Consider the following 24,875-nt stretch of genomic DNA (forward strand, 5'->3'; position numbering starts at 1 on the left):
CATGGTTGAAATCCCACTTCGAACGATCTGTGCGCGCTTACTGAACATTTATTAGAGTATAACAACCGTTGCTCAAAGTCCTTGCTCGAATGGAGGAGCAATGTTCGACCTGGACGTGGATTCTCAACCCTGCGCTTCCCTTGTGTCACCAAAATCAAGAAACTTTGGCTCGTTTACCTTTAACACAAGGCGCCATATCAAAAAACGAAGCTTGTCAACACAGAAGCCTAGAAAGATAGATTTCCAAAGCTGCAATGGCAAGTATTGGAGCAAATTCTTTTCCAAACCGAGGAGTTGCAGCGACAAAGCTGCCTACGAAGGGGCCTTACGGCATGATGAAGACATCGCCGACCTTCCCATGCCAGAACTAGTACTCAGAATTCTTGAAGGATTCGGAGGAGAATATGTCGCCTGGGAATCGAAGGTCCTCAACAAATTTTTCAAACAAAACAGCGACGGAAAGACGGGTACACTAGAAAGTGATGCATGGGCCTGGGTTTGCGATCTCAAGATTGGTGCCGGAAGAAGTCGAGATTATGGACGGAGTTTTAATCCGGATGGCTTACGCGAGATTTTGGGGAAAGCTGTAAGTCGTGTAATAACTGGATGTGCTGAATAAAGGATAATTACTAACTGATAAAGCGTTTCAATCACCAAACTCTTGACGACGTAGATCAGCGCATGATGTACGTTTGGCGGTTCTAGCTGGTATTGCTTGTTGGCACGGTGCTCACCATCAAACAGTTACATCTCGAAACTCAACCCAGAGTTTGTCAGCAGTCTCGCGAAAACAGTATGGACCGGAGAAGTAGAGGCATTGCGTGATGCAGTTTGCAAGCATATCGCCATGGAAACTAGCATACGGGTACATGTGCCGGTATGTACTAGTCAGATAACAAGGCCACGCGGAAGCTGACCAGTTACAGATCATGGGCTTTCCAACATACCGATTAGAATTTCATGTGGCACATCTGCTCTTGAGAAAATCGTCTCTGCTCGTAGACAGAGCTGCTGGCTATGAAAACATCGACAGAACTGGACCATTCCTGGATCTTACATTTCTCGAGCTGGAAGACAGTGATGGTAAAGTAGCTCCACACTCGATCTACCAAGGGCATATGAGCGTCGTCATATGTGGCTGGAGCAATTTTCAATGGACTGGATATGCTTTTACCAAAGCCGACAACGATGATTTAGATGACGAGGACGAAGATGAATTCAGGGGACACTTCTTGACTTCGCTGTACGGCTTCGACTTTGCTACTCCCCAGGGATCCGCAAACTGCTGGGATGCGAGACGGTATTGGCTTCGTTTGGTTGCTCACCGATGCCAATATGTGTTAAGAGAATGGTTGTATCTTGTGCGCACTATACAAGAAGGTGTGGATTCATGGGTATGTATGATCGTCCAATATCGCATGCTTTGAAACTGAGCCGCAACAGAAAGCAGATGATCCATGCAGTAGCAGTACTAGCAAACCAGACTTGCAAGCGGACGAGATTCAGAAGTCTCTAAACAAGACCCTCCAGATCATGCAGCTTCTACGTAAGTTGAGGGATGAGCTTTCAACGACGCTTCGAGTGTACAACCGGTTCGAAAAATCTGGCGGAGACAGATGCTACTTCTCCGACATCACGGACTGCTCATCAGTGCAAAACAGCATTGTGGAATCTTTTGAGAAGCTTGCCGACCTTTCGATACAATTGAGGTCTCTTGATGACTCTTGCAAGAGATTTGCAACTCACGTAAGTGTAAGTGGCCATGGACAACGGTTTATACTCATGAGAACTATAGCTGGGACGCATTCTGGATCTCGAAAGCAATCGCCTGTCTTTGGAAAGCAATACGCTCAGCCGAGAGGCCAACGAACACCAACAAGCAAGTCACCAACTAAGTGAACGTATGCACAAAATGAACGAAGAAACAAGTATACTCAACAAAGAAATGCGAAAATTAAACGAGAGGAGCACGGAAGCGGCATGTATGAGCCAAGCAGAAGCTATGAAAACCAGTCGCAGTACACGCGTGAATGTCGAAGTACCGCATCCTTCCCTAATCTCTTCTATCAGTATGCTGACATTTTCTAGCTGTTGTTGCTTACAACTCCCTTTGGTATGGTTCTACAGTACTTCGGCTCGGAGCAAGATATCTTCTCATTCAACCGTAACCCAAAGACTTTTGTCCTGGCCACAGTGGTATTGATGCTAGTACTCAGACTGTTGACCTTGTTTCTTGAGTACGGGGGCACACTCTACGCTCGAATGTATCAGAAGTCGTCTAAGCAATCGGCGACATTGAGCCCTTCCGAAGAAATTCAAGGTGAGGGTTATGCTGTTGGGTGAAAGCGATGTAACTTTACTGATACGGTTAGACACTCTTGAGCTAGATACGATGCAGAATGCCTAATGGAATTTTTTACTTTCATTTCCTCTCGAAGTGGACGATTCTGGTACTGCACTTGCGGGATTTGTCACCCCTCCCAGCGATCATGGCTTCTTGCAAAAGGCAAATACACAAGATGTTGCTTGCCGAAAATAGCAAGCCAATCACAAGCCACTATCAGCGAACCAATAGACTTGGGAGTTTTGTCACTAGTTTATCGGTTGTTTTTCCGGGGCATGTTCCCAAGATCCGCGCACAACGGCGCATGCGTGTATGTGTTAGAACTGAATGTTTTGGAGCCCGACAAGAAGCAAGCCATTTTCGAAACAGGTGACTGCAGAAGCAAACCTACCCGAGTGTCGCTGAAATTACACGTTTTCGTCTATTGCATACCCCCAACTTGGAGTTTCAGAGACTAATGCTGCGAACCATGTGGTGAAACTTACATGATCCTGCAGATGCTACTAGGTACAGTTGCGAAGGTGCCAGTACATTGCAATTCCTGAGTTCATCTGATAAGTGGAATCTTGCGGAAATTTTGGTGTATGATTGTACTCTGGGATTTCTCGCATGAGTCGTCTGCGAAAGTGAGCATCGGCTGTATCACAGGATCATATGAGGTTGGTGCGCTAGAAGCATCACACAGTAATCTACCTAGGTGAGTCAGACTGGTTACTACTACATCGATGACAAATATTTATGTTAAAGTCTAGTGGAACCTAGTACTAAAGTTTGACATGGTGAGTGGAAGCTTGCAGGTCTCGTACCAGCATGTGGTCGACCTCGGGACGGTTCTGTGCTACCTCCTTCTCTACCTATTGACCGGGTATGTTTTAGCTGCTACGACTGTGCGTGGTATCACGCTTGAATCTAAGTTGAATGGCGGTGTATTATGGCCGCATGATAAACGCTTGGTGTAGCACCCGAACTACCTAGACAAAAGCTAGTTTCCTAAGTTCCACGGTTGTTCGATGGTAGCCAGTATTTACGAGCCCTTGATGTATGGCTGCAATCTTCCACGCTTTTTTGAATCCGATTCTAATGAGCGTACCATATAGAAGACTTTGACAGGCGACGTTAACATAATCTCCAGGTGAACTAGCTGAACGCTGCTAAAGACTTTCTCTGCCCACGCAACAAGGTTGAGTACAATCCATGGATATGTTCCCTTTTCTTATCTCTGTTAGTATCCACAAGAAGCCTGCATAATTCACACTACCTAGGTAGGCTTGCGCTACCTTCCCTCAAGAAGAGCCATTTGAGCATATCTAGGTATGTCGCTAAACCATTTCCCGCAGTGTAGAATACAACACATGGAGGTGGAATCTTTCAGGGTTAAGAACTGCCTAGGTAAGAATTTACAAGTCTCTGAAGCCCATATATATGCCCAGGTGGCCTCTCACGACATTGAGGCTGACTCTCTAAATCTACCAACTAGCTCAAATATGGTGCTGCTGACCGCGGGAGATTGCTTGACTCGCGTCATTTCCTTTCAAGGTTATATTCTTATAGGTTGCTATAGATGAAGCACACCTGGCACACACCACTAAACCTCCTGGTCATACGAAGCTTAGGTTGCAGTTCTCGAGGGCTGTAATATCGTAGTTGAGAATGCATCCATACAACGTGAAGCGATGGCGACACGTCATTCTCGTTGCGTTGGTGAACGTGACACATTTGCACCACCTCCCCCTTTCCCTTCGAGCTTGTGATGAGTTCACATCCCCATCTGGGCAATACCTATGATGGCGGGCTGGTGGCAAGAGAAAAGTAGAATCCGAGCTACACAACGGCTTCAGCATCTGAAAACTAAGTATAGTCCGTTGAGGTACAGAATGTGTGCATTGTTGTGAATTTTCGGTGTGTTCATGTGCGGTGAGTACCTAGGTATACCTGGGTATGCAGACAGTTTCTCAGGGTTACCCAGGTACGCTTGTGCATTCGTTTACTTGCGAATTCTCTCATTTTAGAGAACCTGTTCGTTCAGATCGTTGAGAATTTTGGAAGTTGTGATTGGCTTAAGCTGAACCCAGCCCAGCGAACCAAAGCCACACACACAATCAACCGTTCCCCAAAGCTCAACTCCAATGATTATCTCGATACAGTAGGCCTCCCAGGAGCCCGAAAAAGCGACCTTCATACTCTCGTGGACACTCTTGTGCTCACCTACGTCTATTCGGTATCTACGAGTACCTAGGTAGCGTCCAGGCTAGCCGCACGGATTACCTACTTAATCGCAAGTTTGATGGCCCGTGCGCGCCCAGATCAATCCCAACCTTCCCGAGGTCCGGTTCCATTCTTCGAAACCTGGTACCACAACCCGACCATGCTCATACTCAGCCAGTCGCCCAGTGTCATTTACATGCCACGTGATCCCAGAATGAGCAGTGCTGGTTCCATGCTTGCGAACCTGGAATAGGCTCTCCAACATGCCCGGACGCACAGCCATCTCTTCGAAGCGCCCTCGGGAATACCTCTTGCTTTCAGGGGCGCGCCACCGCACGTACTCTCCTAAATCGATACATATATATATCCCCATCGAATCCATACGGTGGGAACATCTGGATTCGTTAGCTAGCCGTTGTCTCGGTCTGTCGCGTGTCTTCAGGTAGTCATGAAAGCGGGCCCGTCGCACCCGCCCATCTGATAAGGTAAGTGCACTTTCATCCATTGTAGTGTCGTGGAGCACGGCAGGAGTGTTATAATCTGATGCACTGATTTATAGCTCTTGTGTTGGACGAAGTGTCTAGGCACTGTTATCAGCGATTGCCAGCATTTCGAGGCGGGCACATGCGCAAAGGAACTGATGACATGCTTTCTGTCCGAGTCAATGAAGCACATACTTACTGCGACAATAGGAGGATCAGGGAAAAAATCTTCGAAGATCCGAGTCTCAACTTGAGCTATCCAGCGCTGTCCACCCATTCGCCGACCCAACCCTCATTCCCACGACGCAACTACATCGACATTCTTTTCAGATTGAACGTGCGCATGCATATACGCAGAGAACGAAAACAAGCATCTCATGATTGTATACGTCTTCCGGCAAACGACCATATCCTCCGAGCTTTGAGCAATCCATCTCTTTATACCGTACTTTGTCCAACGTGGAAAGTGCGAAGGCGTTCTCTTGGTAGTTGTTGGAGTATAAGAAGGTCATCGAATTACAATGACTCGCGTTGGCGGTCGTGGAAATCTCCATAAAAGAAAAAGAGAGCGAATTGGAATCTTACCTTCATATCCACCTCCGGATAAGCATGTCCGCACGGCCGGCAAGAAGTATACCTTTATATGGCAGTGCTGCCGGTGTGGGGCTCTCTCTATACCATACCGCAGCAATGCGTGCCCTTCATGTAATGTTGGCCGATGTGGAAATTGCCACATAACTAAAATCCAGCAGAGATAGGCCACTTAGCACATCTTATGAAGAGACAGAAGTGGCAGTGCTTGATCCAGGGTCGGCCATGGAAGCTCCTCGTCTAAGATGGACGTGTTCATATCTTGCGCCGAGACAGTACACTACCGGTAGTGGCACACTTGCAGCACTTTGACTTCGTCACGACTCGCATTAGCATAAGGACGCCTCGCTGGCTACCCTGCTTCCAACTGGATGAAGAACATCTGACAACCTACGCACATTTCGCCCCACATTTTATATTCTCGTTTCCTTTATCTTTTGCACTTTCATCGCGTGAGCAAGTCTGTTGTAATTTTTTGTTGAGCAGCGTTTCAAGTTTATGTACCATTAGAATCTCCTTTCGACTCACCTGTTTCCTATCTTCCCTTGGTTTTGTCCTTTCTTTGTCATTAATATGAATGCTAGGTGGCTTGTACTAAGTCATACTGAACATTTAGATTTTACTCCAGCTCGTAGTGCAGAAGCCATTGCCACGTCAGTGCAAGCACGACAGGATGTAGCTAGCTTTATCTTAGCGCGAAAACTATGGTCCACCCAAAGCTTGCTCAGGTCATATGTTAGGGCCCCATTTTGCCCGCTGAAGGTTGCCTGAATCAGGTAGAACCTATCAAAGTCAAGAATGGCTGGCTAACAGGACCCTGCAGGTCTACAAAATATGAAGTGAAGCCCATCACCTTTGGGCCGCAGTGCCTAAGGAAGCCCAATATGGATATGAGGTAGAGCAAAGTAACATTCCAATGCTTTTGCTAGCCTAACACTAGTGGCACACTCTCAGTAAGCTATCTGGGTAAGTCAGCCAATGATTGGTCGACCTCTAGGAGCCCGCTCACAGTTGCAACACAATCGTTTGTGCCTACAGAGTATATACAGTATGACGCTGCACGCTGCCCTCTTGTATTTGTATGCACCTCTAACTTCAGGAACCTTTCGGAATGTGTTCGCCCAAGCGGTGTATACGATGCATCACCCCAAGGCTATATGCGCTGGCATTCTGTTTTGCGCCCTCGAAAGTCCTCCTCGCCTTGCCCAATCTTAAGCGACCCATGGACCGGGGTTCAGGTCAGCCCGAAATCTGCCTTCTTACCTCCCGCGTGTACATAACACAAGTGCTTCGCCTCATAACTACACAGACGAATTGCTGATCTCGTAGGAAACCATGCATATCCGGCGCTATCTGGATATGGAAAATCGTAGAAAGTCTTCTTCTGCATATCACCCTGTGATATGTTTGGGTGCATCGAAAGCCATCATACAGCGACTAACATCACAAGACGTGTTTTCGTGTGCAACACCACGAGATCTAAGCGTTGTCGTACTACCGACGTACCGATGAAGAAATGCAATACCGGGCCATTCGCGTAGGGCGTTGCATTTCTTCGTCGGTGTGTTGCAATTGGATGAAGATGTCATCACGTTTCATATGAGATGGGCATGTACGCCTCTTCGGCGATCTTTATGTCTACAATACGGGTCTCATCGCTCTCGAATTTCCCTGCATTATTTGTCCAATCGTAAACCGGCGGATTTCAACGGACTTCATTGATTGTATTGATCTAGGAAGGCAACCCACCCATCCTTTCTATCCGCCGTTGATATGAGCTTACAAACCATTAATTTGTCCAACCTCTAACTCATGGATTACCTGGACGGTACAGCCCTAAGAAACAGCTGCGCGGAGTACGGCAAAGCATGGAATCGAACATTCAATGAGAGGAACCGCAAGAAATCTGACCGCCCATTCCTGAAGTGCTTACGAGGAGTAAAAATGGAAAGGGAGCTTCTGGACGCTTTTCTTCAGGATACTGACAGCTCTATCTTGTCACGAGAAGTCCACCGAGTGGAAAGAATACTCGACAGCATACTGCGTGGAGACAATACGCTTGCTTGGGTAGAATCCCGTACGAGGGCTACTAGTTCCGATCAACCGCTACCTGAAAACCTCACGCCGGATGGATTAGCTAGTTTTATCAAGAACCGTGTGAGTCTATAGGCTAGTATACCGGACATGTTACTGGTCAATGACTAACCGCATCCAGTCAACAAGTGAGATATCGGATGCTGATGTCATTCGGCACTTGATGTATGTTCAAACTCTCTTAATCACTATACATCAAACGCCGGGTCACTCTTACTTCTTGTAATCCTGTGTGCACGATCACTGACCATATCAGTTTCATAAGACAACTCGATCTGGACTTCGCATATGCTCTTGCAGCAAACTCGTCATATAACGAAGTTCTGGCCTTGAGGCCTGCAATACGTAGACACGTAATGCGTGAAACGGCTATCAATGTACATGTACCAGTAGGTTACATGACGAACGCTAGGTCAACCTAATCTGATATGTCTTCCAGCACACTGGTTTCGAAACCTTTCGCCTGGAATTGAGCTTACCTTACCTGATCCTGGAAGAACGAAACCATTTAGAATCATCTACTGTTGAAACAGGCTGCGGGATTGAACGACTGGACACAGATCTGTCGTTCTTGAAGATTGATGCAGATCAAGGCGACGGTCCAACGCGATTCTCCATATGGAAGGCACATGAAACAGTACTAGTGTTCGGTTGCGATGTCTTTGAATGGACGGGCTATGCATTCTCGGCCCGTTGTCCTTCCATGAATGAAAGCCAAGATTTAACCCCAGAGACTGAAGCCGAAGATAACGATGATGGGATGCCGAATGAAGATATGTTTGCCACTGGCGATACGAACTACGATGAACAGCATGTACTCGATGCCAACTCGCCAATACTGGACCCCAGAGTGTATTTTCTCTGCGTACTGGCGATCCGAGTAAAGATAATCTGCCAGCGGTATGATAGTTTGATTCGTACTCTCGAGTTAGGCGTTGATTATTGGGTCAGTTCTCGAGTCAGTATCTGATATTATTGGTTATACTTATCTACCATAGATCAAATCCGTATATACAGCCAGGAGCGCACGGTCTGTTCCGAATACGACGATCAATACTTCGCGACTAGGTGAGGAGATCAACCAGATACAAGAGGTTCTGCATGCCTTGAGAACACATCTATCACGCACCATAGCTGTATGGGTACGGTTCAGTGGGGCTGGTGGGGATATATCCTTCTTCTCTGACGTGAGCGATCAAAAAGCCAAGTTTGCACTACAGGACACAAGCGAATCATTTGCAGATCTGGAATTTCAATTACAAAAGCTGGACGGTGTAGATCGAACTCTAGAAGACGCGACCAAGGCTGTGAGTACAATGCTTCGGTACCATTACCAGAAGACTCTGACAACATAAGTAGCTTAAAAGGGCACTGACCGCCCAGAATTATCAGCTCGCCCGACAGACATTGGAACTGAACAAGGACATAAACATCGTAGCAATTGAAAATCAGAAATCGGTGGCAGAAACGAGCCGAACGACGAAAGCAAACGTTCAAGTCAGTACAAAGTCACCCCAATCGAATAACTATTACTTACAGAATTAGCTGCTGCTGATAACCAGCCCTTTCGCATTTGCTCTACAATACTTTTGCGGCGAGCGAAACTTTCTCGGAATTGATCGTGGTCCGAAGGCTTTTGTGTTGTGTCTTTTTGTGTTGTTAGCCATTTTGCCACTAACAACACACGCTGTTGGAGCGCTCAGCTTGGCTAGAAACAAACTGATCAAGTTTGCATTGCAAAAGATGAGCGGCAAGCCTCGTCAAAGCAGAGAATCCGGTATGTCCATCTTTTTCTCCTAAGTCATGAGGGGTCACACTCCGCTATTATCACACCACCTCACATCCGATTAATTATGCTAGAATCGAATGATCTCACACACCTTGATGGCTCACATCCTGCCCAGACGGAGCTTTCACGTGTGGGGTGAAGTTCTTCATTTGTCATCCCGTTAACGAATTACGATGTTCATGACAATTTACAGTCTGAGAAGATTCATCTACCTCCCCAGTGGCGCTGCGATCCGTAAATCCAAATGCTATCATCAACGTATTGGGGGAATGGGTGCTGCTAAAGTATGTGCATCGCATCAGTGTCACGGAGCGCGACGTTTTTAAATTGGATGAACCGATCAAAGACATCCAAATGGATATTGCGACTATGTGATCCACGATAAATTGAATGCTCTTAACAAATTACGAAATCACCAATCTGCCTGAGCAAGTGATTGATAGATGCCAACACATACGTTTGAATGTGGCACAGAACCATGTGACAGACATAGACGGGGGACAAAAGGTTCCTGCTATCTTGCGATTGAGTGAGAATTGTTCACGATGTGAGCTGTAATTTCTTCCTTGTGCAGTCTTTACATCGGACGTGCTCACAAGATGGGCAGGTAGCCCCGTTTGGTTGTGGGATTGAAGGATGGCCACAAGCACACTAGAGCACGTCAGCATAGTCATCTAAGCTTCGTCATATACCAGTCACTCACACATTGCCAGATGATCAAGTACTTCTCCTTAGCCATAAACTGAATGGGAATATGAAATCCGGTTATTGGGTACAAATAACGGCTATTGCAGTACGTATGTTGCATGTTGCAAATCAAGAATCAAAATGTCTTTACACTATCGCGCCTCGACAGAAACACACAATACGTGGAGAAGACCCTGAGCCTCAGACGATAAGCCCTGATGATTCTCTAGTTGCCTTTAGCCTTTGTAGTATGGGGGTTCTAGAGAACGCTAACAGTCAAGAAGTCTGGTAGCGAGTCTGCAGAACCACTCAAGGTCTACCACATCCCGAGTTGGTAGATAGAGGGTGAGGGAAGGGCAGATAAATATACGCTTCGAATAGAGGATAAGGTAATAGCAGTTGTATCGTAAGATTGATATCTATAAGATATGTAAGCTACGCAATGCTGGGCTGATGTATACATACTCAGTGACGAGATGTGGTGTAAGTTGAGGCACGAGGGATGGGATTACTGGCCTACTGCTTTATGAGCCGCATGTATCATAAGGTGGTTATGACCACTCGTCCGGTGCCTAAGTACACCTGATAAATGACTTTTTTAGCGCACAGCGTAACCGGCACGGGACGTATGTGATCAATCTCGGCAGTGATCTGGAACACTTCCGTTAGCTTCAGAGACAAAACAAAAGTTTCCCGGCGACAAATCTGTCAGTCTGCGCATGGGTGACATGTTGTGCACTCGCATGGCGGCACATGGTTATAGCGACGAGGGCTTGTAAGGTGAAGACTATCAAGCGCCCAGGAACCTCGGGAATGTGGAGACACTCCGCCGGTCTACAGGGCTGATGCAATCATGTGGAAATCTTTTGAATTGGTATAACGAAGGAGACGTCTCCTTTGACTCTACGCTTGGAGTGATTACATACGCAGTGTCCTGACGCGTGCCTAGACGCGGTCCCTTCGCTGCACGTCATCATTCTTGCCTGGATTTGCTCTTGCTGTCGAAACGGACCGATTATCGCGCCAACAGGAGCGACATGAGCATTCTTTTCGCGAAATCAGCCTGCGCAAGGGTTCCTGCCTTGTGATTGCGGGGCAGGGCAACCGAGCGGGGTATCGAAGGCCCTTTCTTACAAAGAAAGCTGAGTCTACTACGACAGCGTGCATTTTCCCAATTCATCACTACCTGAGAACCTCGAAGTGCTGGCTCGGACTACCTAGGTATCTGATGCTTGGATACATAGGTAGTGCTTATAAGACATCTAGAAGTCAAAGCACGATTGCAGCCACGTTATAGCCTTACAAGGTTAGCAGACGAAATAAAGACATGACGGCAGGTGCATACTGAGTTTAACGGGACAAGCAGCGTTTACCTAGTAGAGAAGTATACTGACTAAACTTTGAAAAGAATCCAGCAAGATGATATGATAGCCACCCAGCGAGCTCTTTATAGGTACAACAGAGAACTCAGAGTCATAGACAAGAGCAGTCGTATTGGACCACTCCACTTTGCCTCTTCACCACTGCGATCTCACGCAGCAGCACCCATTTTCATCCAATCAGTCAATCAGTTATGTACTGTCCAATGAGTGCTCCCATTTAAGCATGGTGCATGCCAATGCTATCATATGCAAACAACCACCAATGGCGAGTGACCACGATAGTGGGCTGATGCCTAATCTCATACGGCCATATTCAAATAAGGCTGAGTTTTGAAGGTCTCCAAAGATACTCAGAACAGGTCCAGCCGTGGATGAGATACAGCACATCAAACCTCCGAGATCCTCTGGCTTCCTCCTTCATCAGGATTTCTTTCGCACATTGTAGACACGTACCGTTTTGAACGTGAGCCAAACGAAAAACCAGTCACAATTGCCGTGCGACAAGGCTGAATGCTAGCTATGTCGACCCTGTCAACTCTCGAGATAGACGGTCTAAGAAGTCTGCTGGAAGGTCTCTCCGTATCCAATGCGGAGGCATGTTGTTTTGAATCCAGAGTTTTCAGTAACCCCCTGGAGGTCTTTCGCGCATCATTGGCTCAACTTCTCTCAGTCCTCGCGGAGTGTGATATCCAAGATGCAGTCAGATCCATACAGTGGCCAAATAACATATGCAGCGGAGACCTATCTGTTACCGTTCCAAGACTAAGGCCAGGGTGCAAGCCAGCTGAGATATCGGTGGACATAATGAACAAGGTCTTATCCCATCTCAACCGTGTATTATCCAGCTGACACCATGGGCAGTTTCCCACAGACCATAGCCTCTTTGACCCTCCTCTTCCCGATGGTGTACACCTGCGTTTCTTTCTGAAGCTCGACGCGATCCCGCGCTTTCTGTTACCATACGTGTTGGATAGGAAGAGCTCGTACGGCTCCGTCCTATCTTCCTCTACATTGCATGAGGCGCGTAAGAAGCTCGTAGTTGAGCTTTCTTCTCCCAACATAACCACTGAGTTCCAAGGAAAGCACCTGCGAAGCACAATTATCGGTGGATTTATCGGCCGACTGCACGAGCTGATGGGATATGAGGTGACACGCATCAACTACTTGGGCGATTGGGGGAAGCCCATCGCCTTGCTATATGTTGGTTGGTCGAGGTACGGCTCAGAAGAGGCATATGAGGCAGATCCGGTCGGACACCTTCTGGAAGTCTACCACAAGATTGAAGAAGATTTCAAACCCGAACAAGCTGCAAGTAAGCAAGCGCGTGACGAAGTAGCGAAAGAAGGGGAAGACAAGGGGGAAGCGCAGGCGGAGATCGAGAGCAAGGGCATCTTCGCAGAGCGCAATGAAGCCTTCAAGAAGCTAGAGGATGGTAATGAAGAACTTGTAGCTTTTTGGAAACGCGTAAGGGGCGTCAACATTGACAACTACACCAAGTTCTACGAGAGACTAGGTGTACGTTTCGATGAGTACTCGGGCGAATCACAGATCAGTCCCGATACCATGGCGGAAGTTGAGCAGATGTTGAAGGAGAAGGGGATATCAGAAGAGAGTGGAGGTTCTCAGATCATCCACATGCAGAACCTAGGTGCGAAGGCTGGTACGGCCATCATCCGCGATCGCTCCGGTAGCAGTACCTATCTCCTCCGAGACCTTGCCGCCGTCCTCGAACGGTCGAGGAAATACTCATTCGACAAGATGATATACGTGGTGGCCAGTGACAACAGTGTGCACTTCACGCAGCTTGTCAAGGTTTTGGAGGCACTTGACATGAAGGAGCTCGCTAGCAAGCTACACCACGTCAAGTTCAGTGAAGCGTCGAAGATGGCGGCGACACTCGGGAGAGGGTACAAGCCACAGGGCATACTGGACGCGTGCGAGGAGGCGATGACAGCTTTCTCGGAAGCTGATGCTGAGAAGCTTGAATCAATCGGTGGTCCAGACGATACCAAGGAAGCACTGGCAACATCTGCACTGCTTGTGCAAGAGCTTTCGACCCGCTTAACTACAACACATGCCTTTGATACTAGCACGATGGCTTCTTTCAAGCTCGGATCAGGACCGGATTTGCAGTACTGGCTGTCGAAACTCCGCCTACTACTCAAAGGTGCTGACGCTGCAGACGAACTCTCGGACAAAGACTATGAAACTTTGGCTGAAGAGGAACCAGCCAATCTCTTGCGCGTTCTGGCCCAGTACCTGGAAGTTATAAATGCGACGTATCACTCGCTCGAGCCGGCTGGTGTGGTCACGTATCTCGCTAGTGTAACAGAGCAGCTCGCCGAATGCCTCGCGGAGGATGAGGCGGATGAGGCGGATGAGGCTGAGGGCGAGAAGGATGTGAAGATAGTTCCCGGGCTTGCTGCATTGTATGAAGCGACTGCAGTCGTGTTGGAGAATGGCATGAAGCTGTTGGGACTGGCCCCGATCGCGCAGTCGCTGCCGGAGAGGGCGGATACGCCTGTGATGGGATGAATAGCAGTTGTCCAGATTGTCGATAACTGTATTTTGGGTCTGGATAGGCGTGTTGATTTGGTCATTGATGTCGCTGGCCTTCAGCCTACCCCCTGAAGCGTCTCTGGAGGCTGTCCGTCACTGCTCTGCTGTATTTCAACGCCATAACGAATGATGACTAGTATTTGTGGATAGTTTCTAGTAGGATGGAGGCCCACTCTACACGCTCGACAGTGCTGGTGGGGTAGTGGCTGTCAAACTTCGCCCTGCAAACTTTTCGTAAATCTCTGCGAACCCCTTGTTTCTTGACCCGATTTTCATTCTTTCAATATATTCGTATCATCTCCTCTTCTTTTCATCCAAGTCCGATATGGTCTAGTGGCTAGGATTTGCCGCTCTCATCCGCAGAGTCAGTTCACTGTATAGTGCCGGCAAGGCCCGGGTTCGATTCCCGGTGTCGGAATTTCTCTTTTTGCCTTTTTTCCAGAGGCGAAAAATGTTCTTTTTGCCCGCCGTTCGAACAGGAAAATTCTTGGGCTGGACACGACCACAACAAACAACACACTCATGCTCTCCGCATCAAAAAGACAGGCTAGTTTAACCTGCTATTTTTCCGGACCTGCATTTCTCTCGCATCCCCTACTGCATGAGAGTCATGTCCGAGCGGGCGATTTTCATTTCCACAACCGACTTCCCATAATCTTTCCTTTTGCTGCATCGATGCTGCCTCGCAAGATGGATGTGTCCCGTAAGCCAAGCACTTGGCCTTGGAGGTAAGCTTTGGGTAGACTCACCTGCGCATTCTAAGCATCGCATCGCGTCATCCACTTTCTTAGTCCTCAAACGATCCTCCTGCTTTACCATCTTCCATAATATGTTTGTCACCATGAGTCTGCGAGCTTCCAGCCACGCGCGCGCCCCTGAGTTTAGCAAGCAACAAATCGAGGTAGCGCGTTTCGCCTCGCCCGTATTTGCTGATGCATCATCACACACCAGGCACAGAACAGTCGCGATTCGTCGCCTCAACGCTGCAAGCGATGGTGGCGTCTGATCGGATAAAATAATGTAGTATTGACTACGGGCTGTGTCACAGGGAGGAAATGATGTATAACTTCAAGCCCAGTCCGCTGTAGCAGCAGCATTGTATCTCTCCAAGTTCATTCCCGCCGGACTCTCAGCATGCGTTCTTCCACTTGTGTCGCTTTGTTCGCCGGCGCTGCCATTGCGCAAGATTCTGCGACAATTTTCAACCTGTTCCAGTTCGATAGCACTCTCACCGTGCTAGGTTCCGATGCCAGCGCGACAACCTACCAGAAGAGCTGTCCCTCAGACAATGCTGGTATCTCTGTGATACCATCTGATCTACGTATGCTGCAAACAATTGACGAAGGAGTTATGCTGACATCTGAAGTAAACACGGAGGACCCTTTTACACCCGATTCGACTCCAATGCCTACGCCCGCGCCTCGCATGCGCCGTCAAGACGATGCTCCCAACGATGATTACTCCCTCTGCGAGCCTTATACCATCATACAAGGTCCTGAGACGTACGAGATGCACCTCACGGACCCAACTCCAGGCGCATGGACCGTGGATGTTGCCTGCAGCTGGCAAGGGGCGATGACAACGGCAGACCTAACGTGTGACGCCACCAATCGCGGAATCTACCCAGGCCTCAGTACCACCGAGACGAAGAGTGTTTTGTCGGCGAGCGAGTTACAGGACATGGCAGCATACCAAGTGGTGGCTTTGGTGACTGCAAGTGGTGCGTCTTCGTCAGGATCGCCTTCAGCAACTCAGACTTCAGGATCGCCTTCGGGAAGTCAAACTTCAGCATCTACTGGCTCAGGGACAGGAGCGACGTCGCCCTCAAGGTCTGGATCTGGTACCGCTGCGACGCCGAGCACTGGTCTTGCGCCTGCTGGGTCAATTCCGAAGGCGATGGCGATGGTTGGAGGTGCCGTCGGTATCTTTGCCGCAGCCATGGGTTTGTGAGCTTGTTACATTTAATCTCTTGTATGTTTGTCGCCTCCAGGCGTATTCTTTGGTAGGTGATGGCGTTATCATTGTGTCTTTGTGGCCCGAACAACCGTCGATTTATTTCTGTGTTGTCAAGTCTTCTTCCTCCGTGTCTAAATCTACATGCCGACTTTTCACCTTGTTTCTCTTGTCATGGGCGTCTATTCGTGCTGGCGGGTCCATGGTGAATGCGGAAGCAACAGCCCACATTGCGCCTGCACGTGACTACGTGTAATGCAAGACGCGACGGTGCATCAGCGGCCGACTATTGTTTCCGCTGACCCCACATTCAAACAGCACATCGTTTGCTGAGTTGTGACATATATTGGTGTCGTTCACTAGGCCCTGCGGTCACGACTCCTCTTTATCTCACCTTCTTTGTAGTGCCCTTGTCTGCAACCCACGCCACATTTCAACATATCCCACCTGACCTTGGCATCCAACTATCAACAAACACAACAACTGACATGGCAGTCGCTATGTCCGGTTCGCCAACGGCTACCGCAAACCCAAAGTCGCGATTACTGGGATCACTTACGCGACATGTCTCTGCGCCTGTGAGCCCACTCACACTCGAATTTTGTCGACCACGTGAGGGAAGCATCGATGCCAACCACCAACATGCCCTGCCGTCTCCAAAATCACCGCATATGGCTACAAGATCCAAGCATGGTCTCCTGAGTGAGCTGTCCTGGGCGCAGTCACTCGCCGCTCGCCTGCGCCGTGACCGAGACAATTGGCGCTCACTCGCCCTCAAACAAGAACAAGACCTCAGGACTGCACACCGTGACCTCGAAGACCAAACTCGGAGTATCTCGGAATTGGAAGAGGAGAATGCCAAACTTAGGTTTCGCCACGAGGAGGACACGACAGCTGGCAGGCAACTCTATTCGCGCTTCCACGTACTCATCTCCAAGCACGACAAACTCGTCGATCAGTTCAATGATGCTATACGCACCGTCGCCCGCCTTAAGAGGAGTGACCGTACCAAGGACAATGTACAACAGCGCAATCTGAGGTTGAAGGCTACGCTGCAACGTTACACTTCTCAGGGTATCTCAGCTGCTACCCAGGCGGCTGCAGATACCGAATTCGCTCTCAGGGAAGCACTCGCGTTGGCTAATGAGCGGATTGAGGAGCTGGAGACAACAGGCGAGGCGTTGCTCGATGCATTGGAAAGGCGCAACAATAGCTGTGGCAGCGACGATGATGGAGAAGAGATGAGGGAAGGGGATGTCGAAGCAGGGCTCTTGGGAGAGGAGGTGGCATTCCGCGGTGTTCTCGAGGATGAATCTTTCAAGGAGCAGAAGGCTCTTTGGCAGGATCTATTGGATGATTGAGAGTGGCGACATGAAAAACATACGCTAGTATGTAAACGTATTGGGAGAGTGATGTACGGTAACGCGCGCTTTGTCGCCTTCGACCGTCTCCGTTCAGTCATGAGTAAAGAGAGATACGAGATGTAAGAAACGAGGCAAGATACTGCACTACAGACATACGTTTTTTGAAGCGCTCTGAGTGGTTGGTTTCGAATGAGACGAGATGCTGTGGGAGGCTGGAAATCCACCAAGCGGGATTTTGACGTCATCCACGACGCGCTAACCCAATACAGCGGATGTCTTTGGAATTGGCGCACTCAAATCATGTCCTGAATCTACGCGACACAGCCATAACTTTGTAAAAGTTGCGATCATATTTCAGTCATATTTCCAGGAAACTGAATAGTAGGACATGATGTATGGCCATTTAATAAGTATAGTTTCGCTACTCCAATGCAGCTACAGTGTCTAGGAAGCGCGAGCAGCAAGATGTATACAAGGAAACCTTTGTACAAAACTCTATCATCCTTTGCACTCGAAACGATCTTCTACACGCCAAAACCATAACATAGGAAATGGATACCAGGAAAACAAAGAGGAATTCAAACGCTCAGAACCGAGAATCAAGCCGAATACATGTGAAGTTGTAGATACAATGAGAGGCATATCGCGAGTGCGGCCTCTGCCGACCTGGATCGTGAGCCGCCACGATATCCATCTACACACGACGCACACACATCTAACGCGATCTTCTCGGGGAGTATTGTTGCTGTCCTGGGTACCGTGGTGGTTGTTGCTCCATCTCATGCATATGACGCTCTTCTCGGCCACGCGTGCGGTCCTCAGAGCGACGCGAGGAGTGATGGCGTCCCTGTTGTGAAGATCGTGATGCGTTCTGGTTGTTCCAAGGGGACTCGCCGTGGGATCGGGTCTGGCTGGGTTGCGCACGTCGTTGCTCGGAGTGAAAGTATGCTCGTTCGGCGGCTTGGACAGGCGCTTCCTTCGGTTGTGTGACTCCGGTCTGGAGCGATTCCTCGTCGTCGAATGGGGAGCGACGGGGAGAATGAGGTCCCATCGACTTTGGCCTGCCTGCTTGTTTCCACTCGCGGAACTCTCTGATGCTGATACCGGAGCAGACAATTTCCGTGTTACTATGTCGTGTTAGTCGCTACGACCATTGAAAGGTGCTGCCCAACTTACACGACAATGACGGCGAGCACCATCACTACCCAGCTCAGACCACATGACACCCCTACGCAAGATTTCATGTTGGCCTGGAACGTTAAGCCGGCAACTGCACTCCAGAACAAGACCTCGAGGCAAGCGATGATGGCGTGCGCCTTGTAACTGTGCCAACGCTGGAAGTGAGAAACATGTTCCGAAAGTATCAGGTAGGCGAGCAGGATGAGGGATTTGGCACCCTAGACACCCACGTTAGTAACCAGATCTATAGGTAAACCAGTATGTGGGATATTCCAGTCATTCAATGACCAGAAATTGGCAAAACAACGTACCATGCCCAACGCAATTGTGCTTGATCTTGAACGCGGTATATTCTTCATGAAGAGACGAGGGAGCGTAAGGCCGACAGCGGTAGTGACGAGTACGACTTGAGCAATGTGGATTTGGAGCTTGTAGCGGCTGCTGAAGAGGGGCAAATCGAGGATTTTTGAAATTCCCATCTTGTATATGGACGCGAGTGGTAACTTTGGGATCTGTCAATCGTTTGTGGAGATGGTATCGTATGTCGGTCCTAAGTGTGGCTGATTGGAGTCGAGTTGGAGACTTGATCTTCGATGCTGTGTGACGGTGGAGAAGGATACATTGTGAATATAATATACATTTTTTTCTATACGCTTCTTACATGCATCACCGCGTAAGTCTGCTTGCTCCGCCGTCTCGAACGCGTTGTTACAGTTCTTCTCCGCGTGTCGAGTGCGAGTACGGCAAAGTACGAGTGCGAGTGCGAACACGGAACGTGATAGGCGCGGGTTTTGCCAAGCTGTTACGGGACATGCCGTCTTTCAGCCCTACAAGTCTTGACCCTGTTTGACAATCATTCAAGGTTAGACTTGCGAGTAATTGAGCTCAGAGCGGCGGATAAAAGACTAAGCCTTTTCTCTTGTCTGCGCTCGAGCCCTCATGAACCCAATCGCTGGAACTTTGCCGGATTTCCCGGTAGCGGAAGAGTAAGCACTGGTTTGAAATACAATTATTTGAAGCCAATCGTCAAACACGATCAGCATGTATCAATGCCCAGTCGCATGCTCAGCTCGCACTCGCTCTCAGGTATGAAGGGGCTTATTCTTCAAGTTTGTTTCTTCAAGATATTTGTAGTGGTCAATTCGGCCTTGTTGGCTGTGGTCCATGTACATGAGGGTTTCCAGCCATATTCGGAACGCCTTCGGGGCCAACCATAGTCCCAATGTCCGCCCAGTTCCACTCGTGGATATTGTTAATTGTAAAGTCCATGAACTGCATTTGCGTCGTCCTGTCGAAGCGGGCGTTGGGGTGCATGGTAGGGCCCATGTAGGCCTGGTCGGTGTATATGCGGCCTGGCATAGGATCCGCGTACATGTAGGTGCCTACACCGGACGGCGATTGGTGGTACATGTGCGGTACAGCATCCGGCTGCGATAACTGCTGCGGTGGAAGGGAACTCTGCGGCCCGGCATCGTGGGTCTCGAGTTCCGGCTCCGCAAATCTGACAGGCGAAGCTAAAGAGTCAGCCATGGAATGTAGTTCTGGAACCAAGGATGCGAATTTCTCAAGGGTTCCAGGCATGAAAGGATTTCGCCTATGCCGCTGTGCCAAATCTGCGAGCTGAGATAACAGGATGCGGGATTCTGACATGTCTGTGCCTCCGAGCTTATTCAGGCACAAAAGATCGAGGACTAGCACTGAGCTTGATGCGAGCGTGTACCATACGTCACAAGAGTAGACGGCATCGAATTTACCAAAAGATTCAAGTTTCAGTATTGCCTTGGCTAGCGATCTGCCAGACTCGGAGCAGGCCTCCGCCATAGCCGTGAGAGCAGAGTTTGTGGTGTCGTGGCCGCTCTTGGCCAGACTGGAGGCGCGTGCAAGCAGAGCTGAGCGACACAATACGATGATGGTATAGTGATATACAGAGTGTACCATCAACAGCGGCCGTTGCAAAGCAGGAGGCGAAGCGTCTATGGCTTCGTAATGGAGATGCCGGGGTAGCGTCTCCTTCCATCGAACCAGGTCGCGTAGCACGCCCGCGGCGGGCGACAAGGGGCCAACATAGGATTCGTCGTTGGCATTGGACTTGACCGTCTTGGGTGCGCGACACGTCGACCCAAGTAGCATGAACAAGCGGTTCGAGCATGCGAACAGGTCAGGGGGTCCGCCAATGATCTTTTCGTTAGGACTGCTGATCTTTGCGCCCGGATTCTCGATGGCACTCGGACGGTCATAGGAGGATACCTGCATCGTCTCAAAGGCATATAATGTCCACCACAGAATCTTGCGCACCTCCCTAGCCAGCGGTGTTTGGCCAGCGTTGACTTTGTCCTGGTTCAGTCCAATTGCATATGCGATGCGTACAGCGGTGCCCGTCAGATTCCAGCAAGCATCCCGGTGGTTTGTGTTGTGGAGATGCAAAGCGGCCAATAGCAGGGCTTGTATGGCTGTGATGCTGGAAGTGAAGATGACGACGGGGAGAAGTGTTTGTGTTCTTTGCCACCATAGGCGCTCCTGGTCTTCCGGGAAGGGAATGCGCGCAACGCGTCGAGCGAGCAACAGCACGCACGTGAAGCTGCACAGCCAGGCAGGATCGGCGTTCCTGGGGTTGGCCAACCATGCCTCGTAGGCCTCGCGAAACGACGGCTCGTGCAAGACTGGGAAGTCGGAGTGTATGTGTTCGAAGAAGGCGCGTATCAGCACTTCGAGATTTGGCCTGTCGCTGGGGTTCAAGTGTCGGCCCTGGACGGCAACAGAGCCGTGGACAGCAGTGGGTGCTGGGGCCGGATTCGACGGATTGCGCTGGTCGTCGCTTCCTGTTGGCGACGATGCCTGGGCCGCATTCTTGCCAAAGCTACAACGTGTTGGTCAGTATGCACCTTGGGTAGAGTTGATGCCGGGCCGGTACTACTGACAGGACAAACTCGCGCAGAGCGCCTCTTCCGACCAGCGTACGCAGCTTGATGTGGAACGAGAGCGAGCTGCCGGGGCCGATGAACTGCACCTGCCCCTGCTGGTCGGGGAGCAGCGACACGGCGTCGTCGCCCTCGCCCTCGCCGCTGTCGTCTTGGTCGGCGTGCGTGTCGTTGGCAGCCGAGTCTGGCAGCGGAATGCCGTGCGACGTAGCCAGCTGTCGCAACGCCTCGGTGCTCGAGACGTCGGCCTCTGGAAGCAGGCCCTTGACGAGGGCCTCGAGCAGGGCCAGACGGGTGCCCAGGCCCTCGACGCTCCCATACAGTCTCTTCTTGCGCGGCTGCGTCGTCAGGCACTCGATGTTGTGCACGATGCAGTAGCGGCAGGCGTCGTGGCCAGGCTCCTTGCGGCACTTTTGCTTGCGCGACTTGCACTTGTCGCAGCTCGTTTCGGTGCGCTTGCGCTTATCCAGCGGCACTCGGCGCGAGTTGTTCGCATGGCTGCTGCTCGCGGGTGCGGGAGTGGAGGCGGACATGGGCGTGGGCGGGTGGGTGCGGCGGAGGTTCAGGGCGCACGAAGAAGAAGCATGGCGTGCACGTCTCGAGAGCGCGGCGAAGACATTGGAACGCTCTTTGTGCCGGCGGGTGATGGGACTGCGATTGCGCCCAAACTACTTTGCCATGGTGGGCATGCAGGGCTCGCTGCGCTACTGTCGTTATGTCCGCTCCTTCGGTAATTGAGGCTGCCGTCTCCTCCCTGGTGGGCCCAAGCGCGGCGAACGGCCAAGGGTCAATCACCATCGCAAACCCACAACACCATCTGCCCCTCGCTCCGTGCCCAATGCCACATCGCCGCCACTCTTGCTCTTCTCCCTCGTCTCCCTCGTTGCCATCTGTCGCGACATGTCCATCGAGCGGAACCACGTCGAGCGCACCTTGGCAGCCGCGGCGGGCTATCGGTCCTGCCCAGGCCGCCCCCTCTCCTGCGACTGTGCGACGAGACGCTTGATGCGGCTGACAGACAGACAGCAGCCAACGATTGCGACTAAACATTTCTCGGCAAGACTAGGGTACCGTTTGGCTGAGCAGCCAGATATAGTCCCATGCATGACTCGATAGCACACTCTGACGCCACCATCCGACATCTCACTGAATCGATTTAGCACATGCTCGGTGTTCCAGCCAGTCGAGGGACCCACACAGTATCCATCCAGAGATGACTAAGACAGTAGTCTTTTGTCCAAATCCCATCTTCAGCTGTCATAGCGCCCACACCGGGACCAGGAACGTCTCCACGTCGTTGAGAGCACTCGAAGCACCTATGGCCATGTTTAGTATATCGGGATCCACCCTTTGACCGCCATGTACTCGTTTTCCAACCTATGCCAGCACCTAGAGACGTGAACTACAGGCCCAGCCGTGTAGATTAGCGCATCGGCGATCAGAGATTCAACGACAACCCAGGAACGACGCCACGAAGTCTCTTAGCGAAGATCCTCTTCAGCTCCAGCTATACGGCTATCTTGGCCACTCCACTGGTCGTCACATAACAGCCGGAAACGACGTCGCAAGTATATGTCGGTCGAGAAAAGGAGGGGCATCTCAGAAGGACATGTAGCGGACTGTTAGCTAACCCGTAAAGAATCACAACACTTATCTTGATAGGAGTTTCGCTCATCGTGATGTTGCAGGATCCCAGTCCTGCGGACTCATCTTATTTTAGACCAGTTGTGCGACACCATTGATACTGCACATGGACATCCCTCTCGTAGTCTACCAGACTTTGGCGCAACACCTCATCAAACACCACATCGAGACGACTTAAACTCGACCCCAAAGCTCTTTCTACTAGTAGGACAATCGCTCACGACTATAACAACGATGCGCCAACCATACAGCTCTCATGCTGCAGTATTCGCATATCGGTGCTTTCAGTTGCGAAGTGAAAGTGGCGCGTATCCAGGTCGGTTGTGGACTGGCTTTATATATTGTGTTTCATCCCTGCTTGGCAAGCGAGTGTGAACCGCGCTTCACTCGCGCATTGCCGCCATTACCGCAGATGTATGATGGAGTGCGCGCTAGTGACTTGTCAACGGATGCACACGCCCATAAAACAACTACGGATACCACAGAAACCTGTGTGACGACTTGCCTTACGGTATCTGGAGGGCATTCTGGCGATAATGGCTACACTCAAGATTACAAAATTCATACGGTCAATTCAGCCTCGCAATCGAACATCCTCACTGAGCGCTGGCAACTGAGATCCGTCAATCGTCCACGTCTAGGGAAGTCTTGGTAAAAGGCACGTCTGAAAGTCTTAGTGGCGTTTGAGGGATTGCCGCAATGGGAATGCAGACATGAGCACTGACTCAGATAATCAGGATATTGGAATTTTCGGAGATCACGATAGGAACGATCATACCATTAGCGTAGCAGCAGGACTTTGAGCGTCAATACGATCTGCTTGTGGTTTTGTGCAGAGAAGGCACTGATCGTAGGCCAGGTAGGAGATCAACGTTGTAGACATGTACCTCGATATCTATCAGGTAAGCATTCGGTCGCTCGACGACATGAGCATAGCGATCTCAGCATCTACAGGCACATTCAGCCACGTCTATATTGATTTCCTAGTATAAATTTCATGCGATTACTCCTGAATAATGCTGGCAAGATGATGCAAGAAGTCAACATTAGACAAGCCAGAGTTCGGAAAAGTTCGAGACCTACGAAGAATGAAACAAAACAGGAGGCGTTACAGCACGGCAAATTCAAAGGATGTAGCGGATATGCTATGCAAAGACATTGGTGGCAACAACTTCCAAAGTTGAGACTACACGTCGTTTTCTCAACACCGTCGCGTACATGCATACTTCATGCATGTCCCTTCGCGGACGTACAGTTTGTACAACCACCCATCCACACCCTTGTCAAATGACGGATTCTCTGAACGGGTTTTCACAAACATTCTCGATCAACTGTGAACGTTGTTGGAGAATGAAAACAATTCTGAATAGCCACGATTCGCTACATAAACCCAATAATTGTTGACAAACTTCGACCCAGCCGGTGCCGTTATCCTGCTCAGCTCGATCATTCAAACACTCCACTTTCAATATCTCGAATGCCGCCTTCCAGCTTGATACGTTCGAATCACCCTCGTCCCAACTTTCAAACGTAAACAAGTTGTCGACGTCGGGAGTAACGGCTAAGCACACGAACCCGCTGCACGCCCTCAAACCAGCCAGCCAGGACCAACCCTTTACTTGCGATTCCTCTGAGTTTCGGGTCCTCGCCAACCCTTCTGCATCAGCCAACCACGAGAGTGTAG

General features: G+C 49.9%; 5 protein-coding genes across 5 annotated transcripts; 3 read left to right on the forward strand and 2 right to left on the reverse strand.

Annotated features, from left to right (window-relative positions):
- Positions 1-358: 358 nt before the first annotated feature.
- Positions 359-2,407, forward strand: ACET3X_008142 (uncharacterized protein; the record flags this gene model as incomplete). The annotated part of the gene is made up of 9 exons (XM_069454282.1): positions 359-586; positions 643-686; positions 745-877; positions 927-1,394; positions 1,444-1,546; positions 1,652-1,746; positions 1,796-2,038; positions 2,089-2,320; positions 2,373-2,407. The coding sequence occupies 9 exons, from the start codon at positions 359-361 to the stop codon at positions 2,405-2,407; spliced, it is 1,581 nt and encodes a 526-aa protein (XP_069303744.1).
- A 9,481-nt stretch (positions 2,408-11,888) lies between these two features.
- Positions 11,889-14,325, forward strand: ACET3X_008143 (uncharacterized protein). The gene has a single exon (XM_069454283.1). It carries the CDS (start codon positions 12,709-12,711, stop codon positions 14,107-14,109), a length of 1,401 nt encoding a protein of 466 aa, XP_069303745.1. The 5' UTR covers positions 11,889-12,708; the 3' UTR covers positions 14,110-14,325.
- A 942-nt stretch (positions 14,326-15,267) lies between these two features.
- On the forward strand, positions 15,268-17,447 carry ACET3X_008144 (uncharacterized protein; the record flags this gene model as incomplete). The annotated part of the gene is made up of 3 exons (XM_069454285.1): positions 15,268-15,454; positions 15,500-15,853; positions 16,582-17,447. 3 exons carry the CDS (start codon positions 15,268-15,270, stop codon positions 17,445-17,447), a joined length of 1,407 nt encoding a protein of 468 aa, XP_069303746.1.
- Positions 17,448-18,165: 718 nt separating this feature from the next.
- Positions 18,166-19,108, reverse strand: ACET3X_008145 (uncharacterized protein; the record flags this gene model as incomplete). Its single annotated transcript, XM_069454286.1, has 3 exons — positions 18,166-18,577; positions 18,627-18,847; positions 18,941-19,108. The coding sequence occupies 3 exons, from the start codon at positions 19,106-19,108 to the stop codon at positions 18,166-18,168; spliced, it is 801 nt and encodes a 266-aa protein (XP_069303747.1).
- A 658-nt stretch (positions 19,109-19,766) lies between these two features.
- Positions 19,767-22,080, reverse strand: ACET3X_008146 (uncharacterized protein; the record flags this gene model as incomplete). Its single annotated transcript, XM_069454287.1, has 2 exons — positions 19,767-21,486; positions 21,548-22,080. The coding sequence occupies 2 exons, from the start codon at positions 22,078-22,080 to the stop codon at positions 19,767-19,769; spliced, it is 2,253 nt and encodes a 750-aa protein (XP_069303748.1).
- Positions 22,081-24,875: the final 2,795 nt, after the last annotated feature.

The sequence above is a fragment of the Alternaria dauci genome, chromosome 8, assembly GCF_042100115.1.
Source record: "Alternaria dauci strain A2016 chromosome 8, whole genome shotgun sequence".
Classification (NCBI taxonomy): Eukaryota; Fungi; Ascomycota; class Dothideomycetes; order Pleosporales; family Pleosporaceae; genus Alternaria; species Alternaria dauci.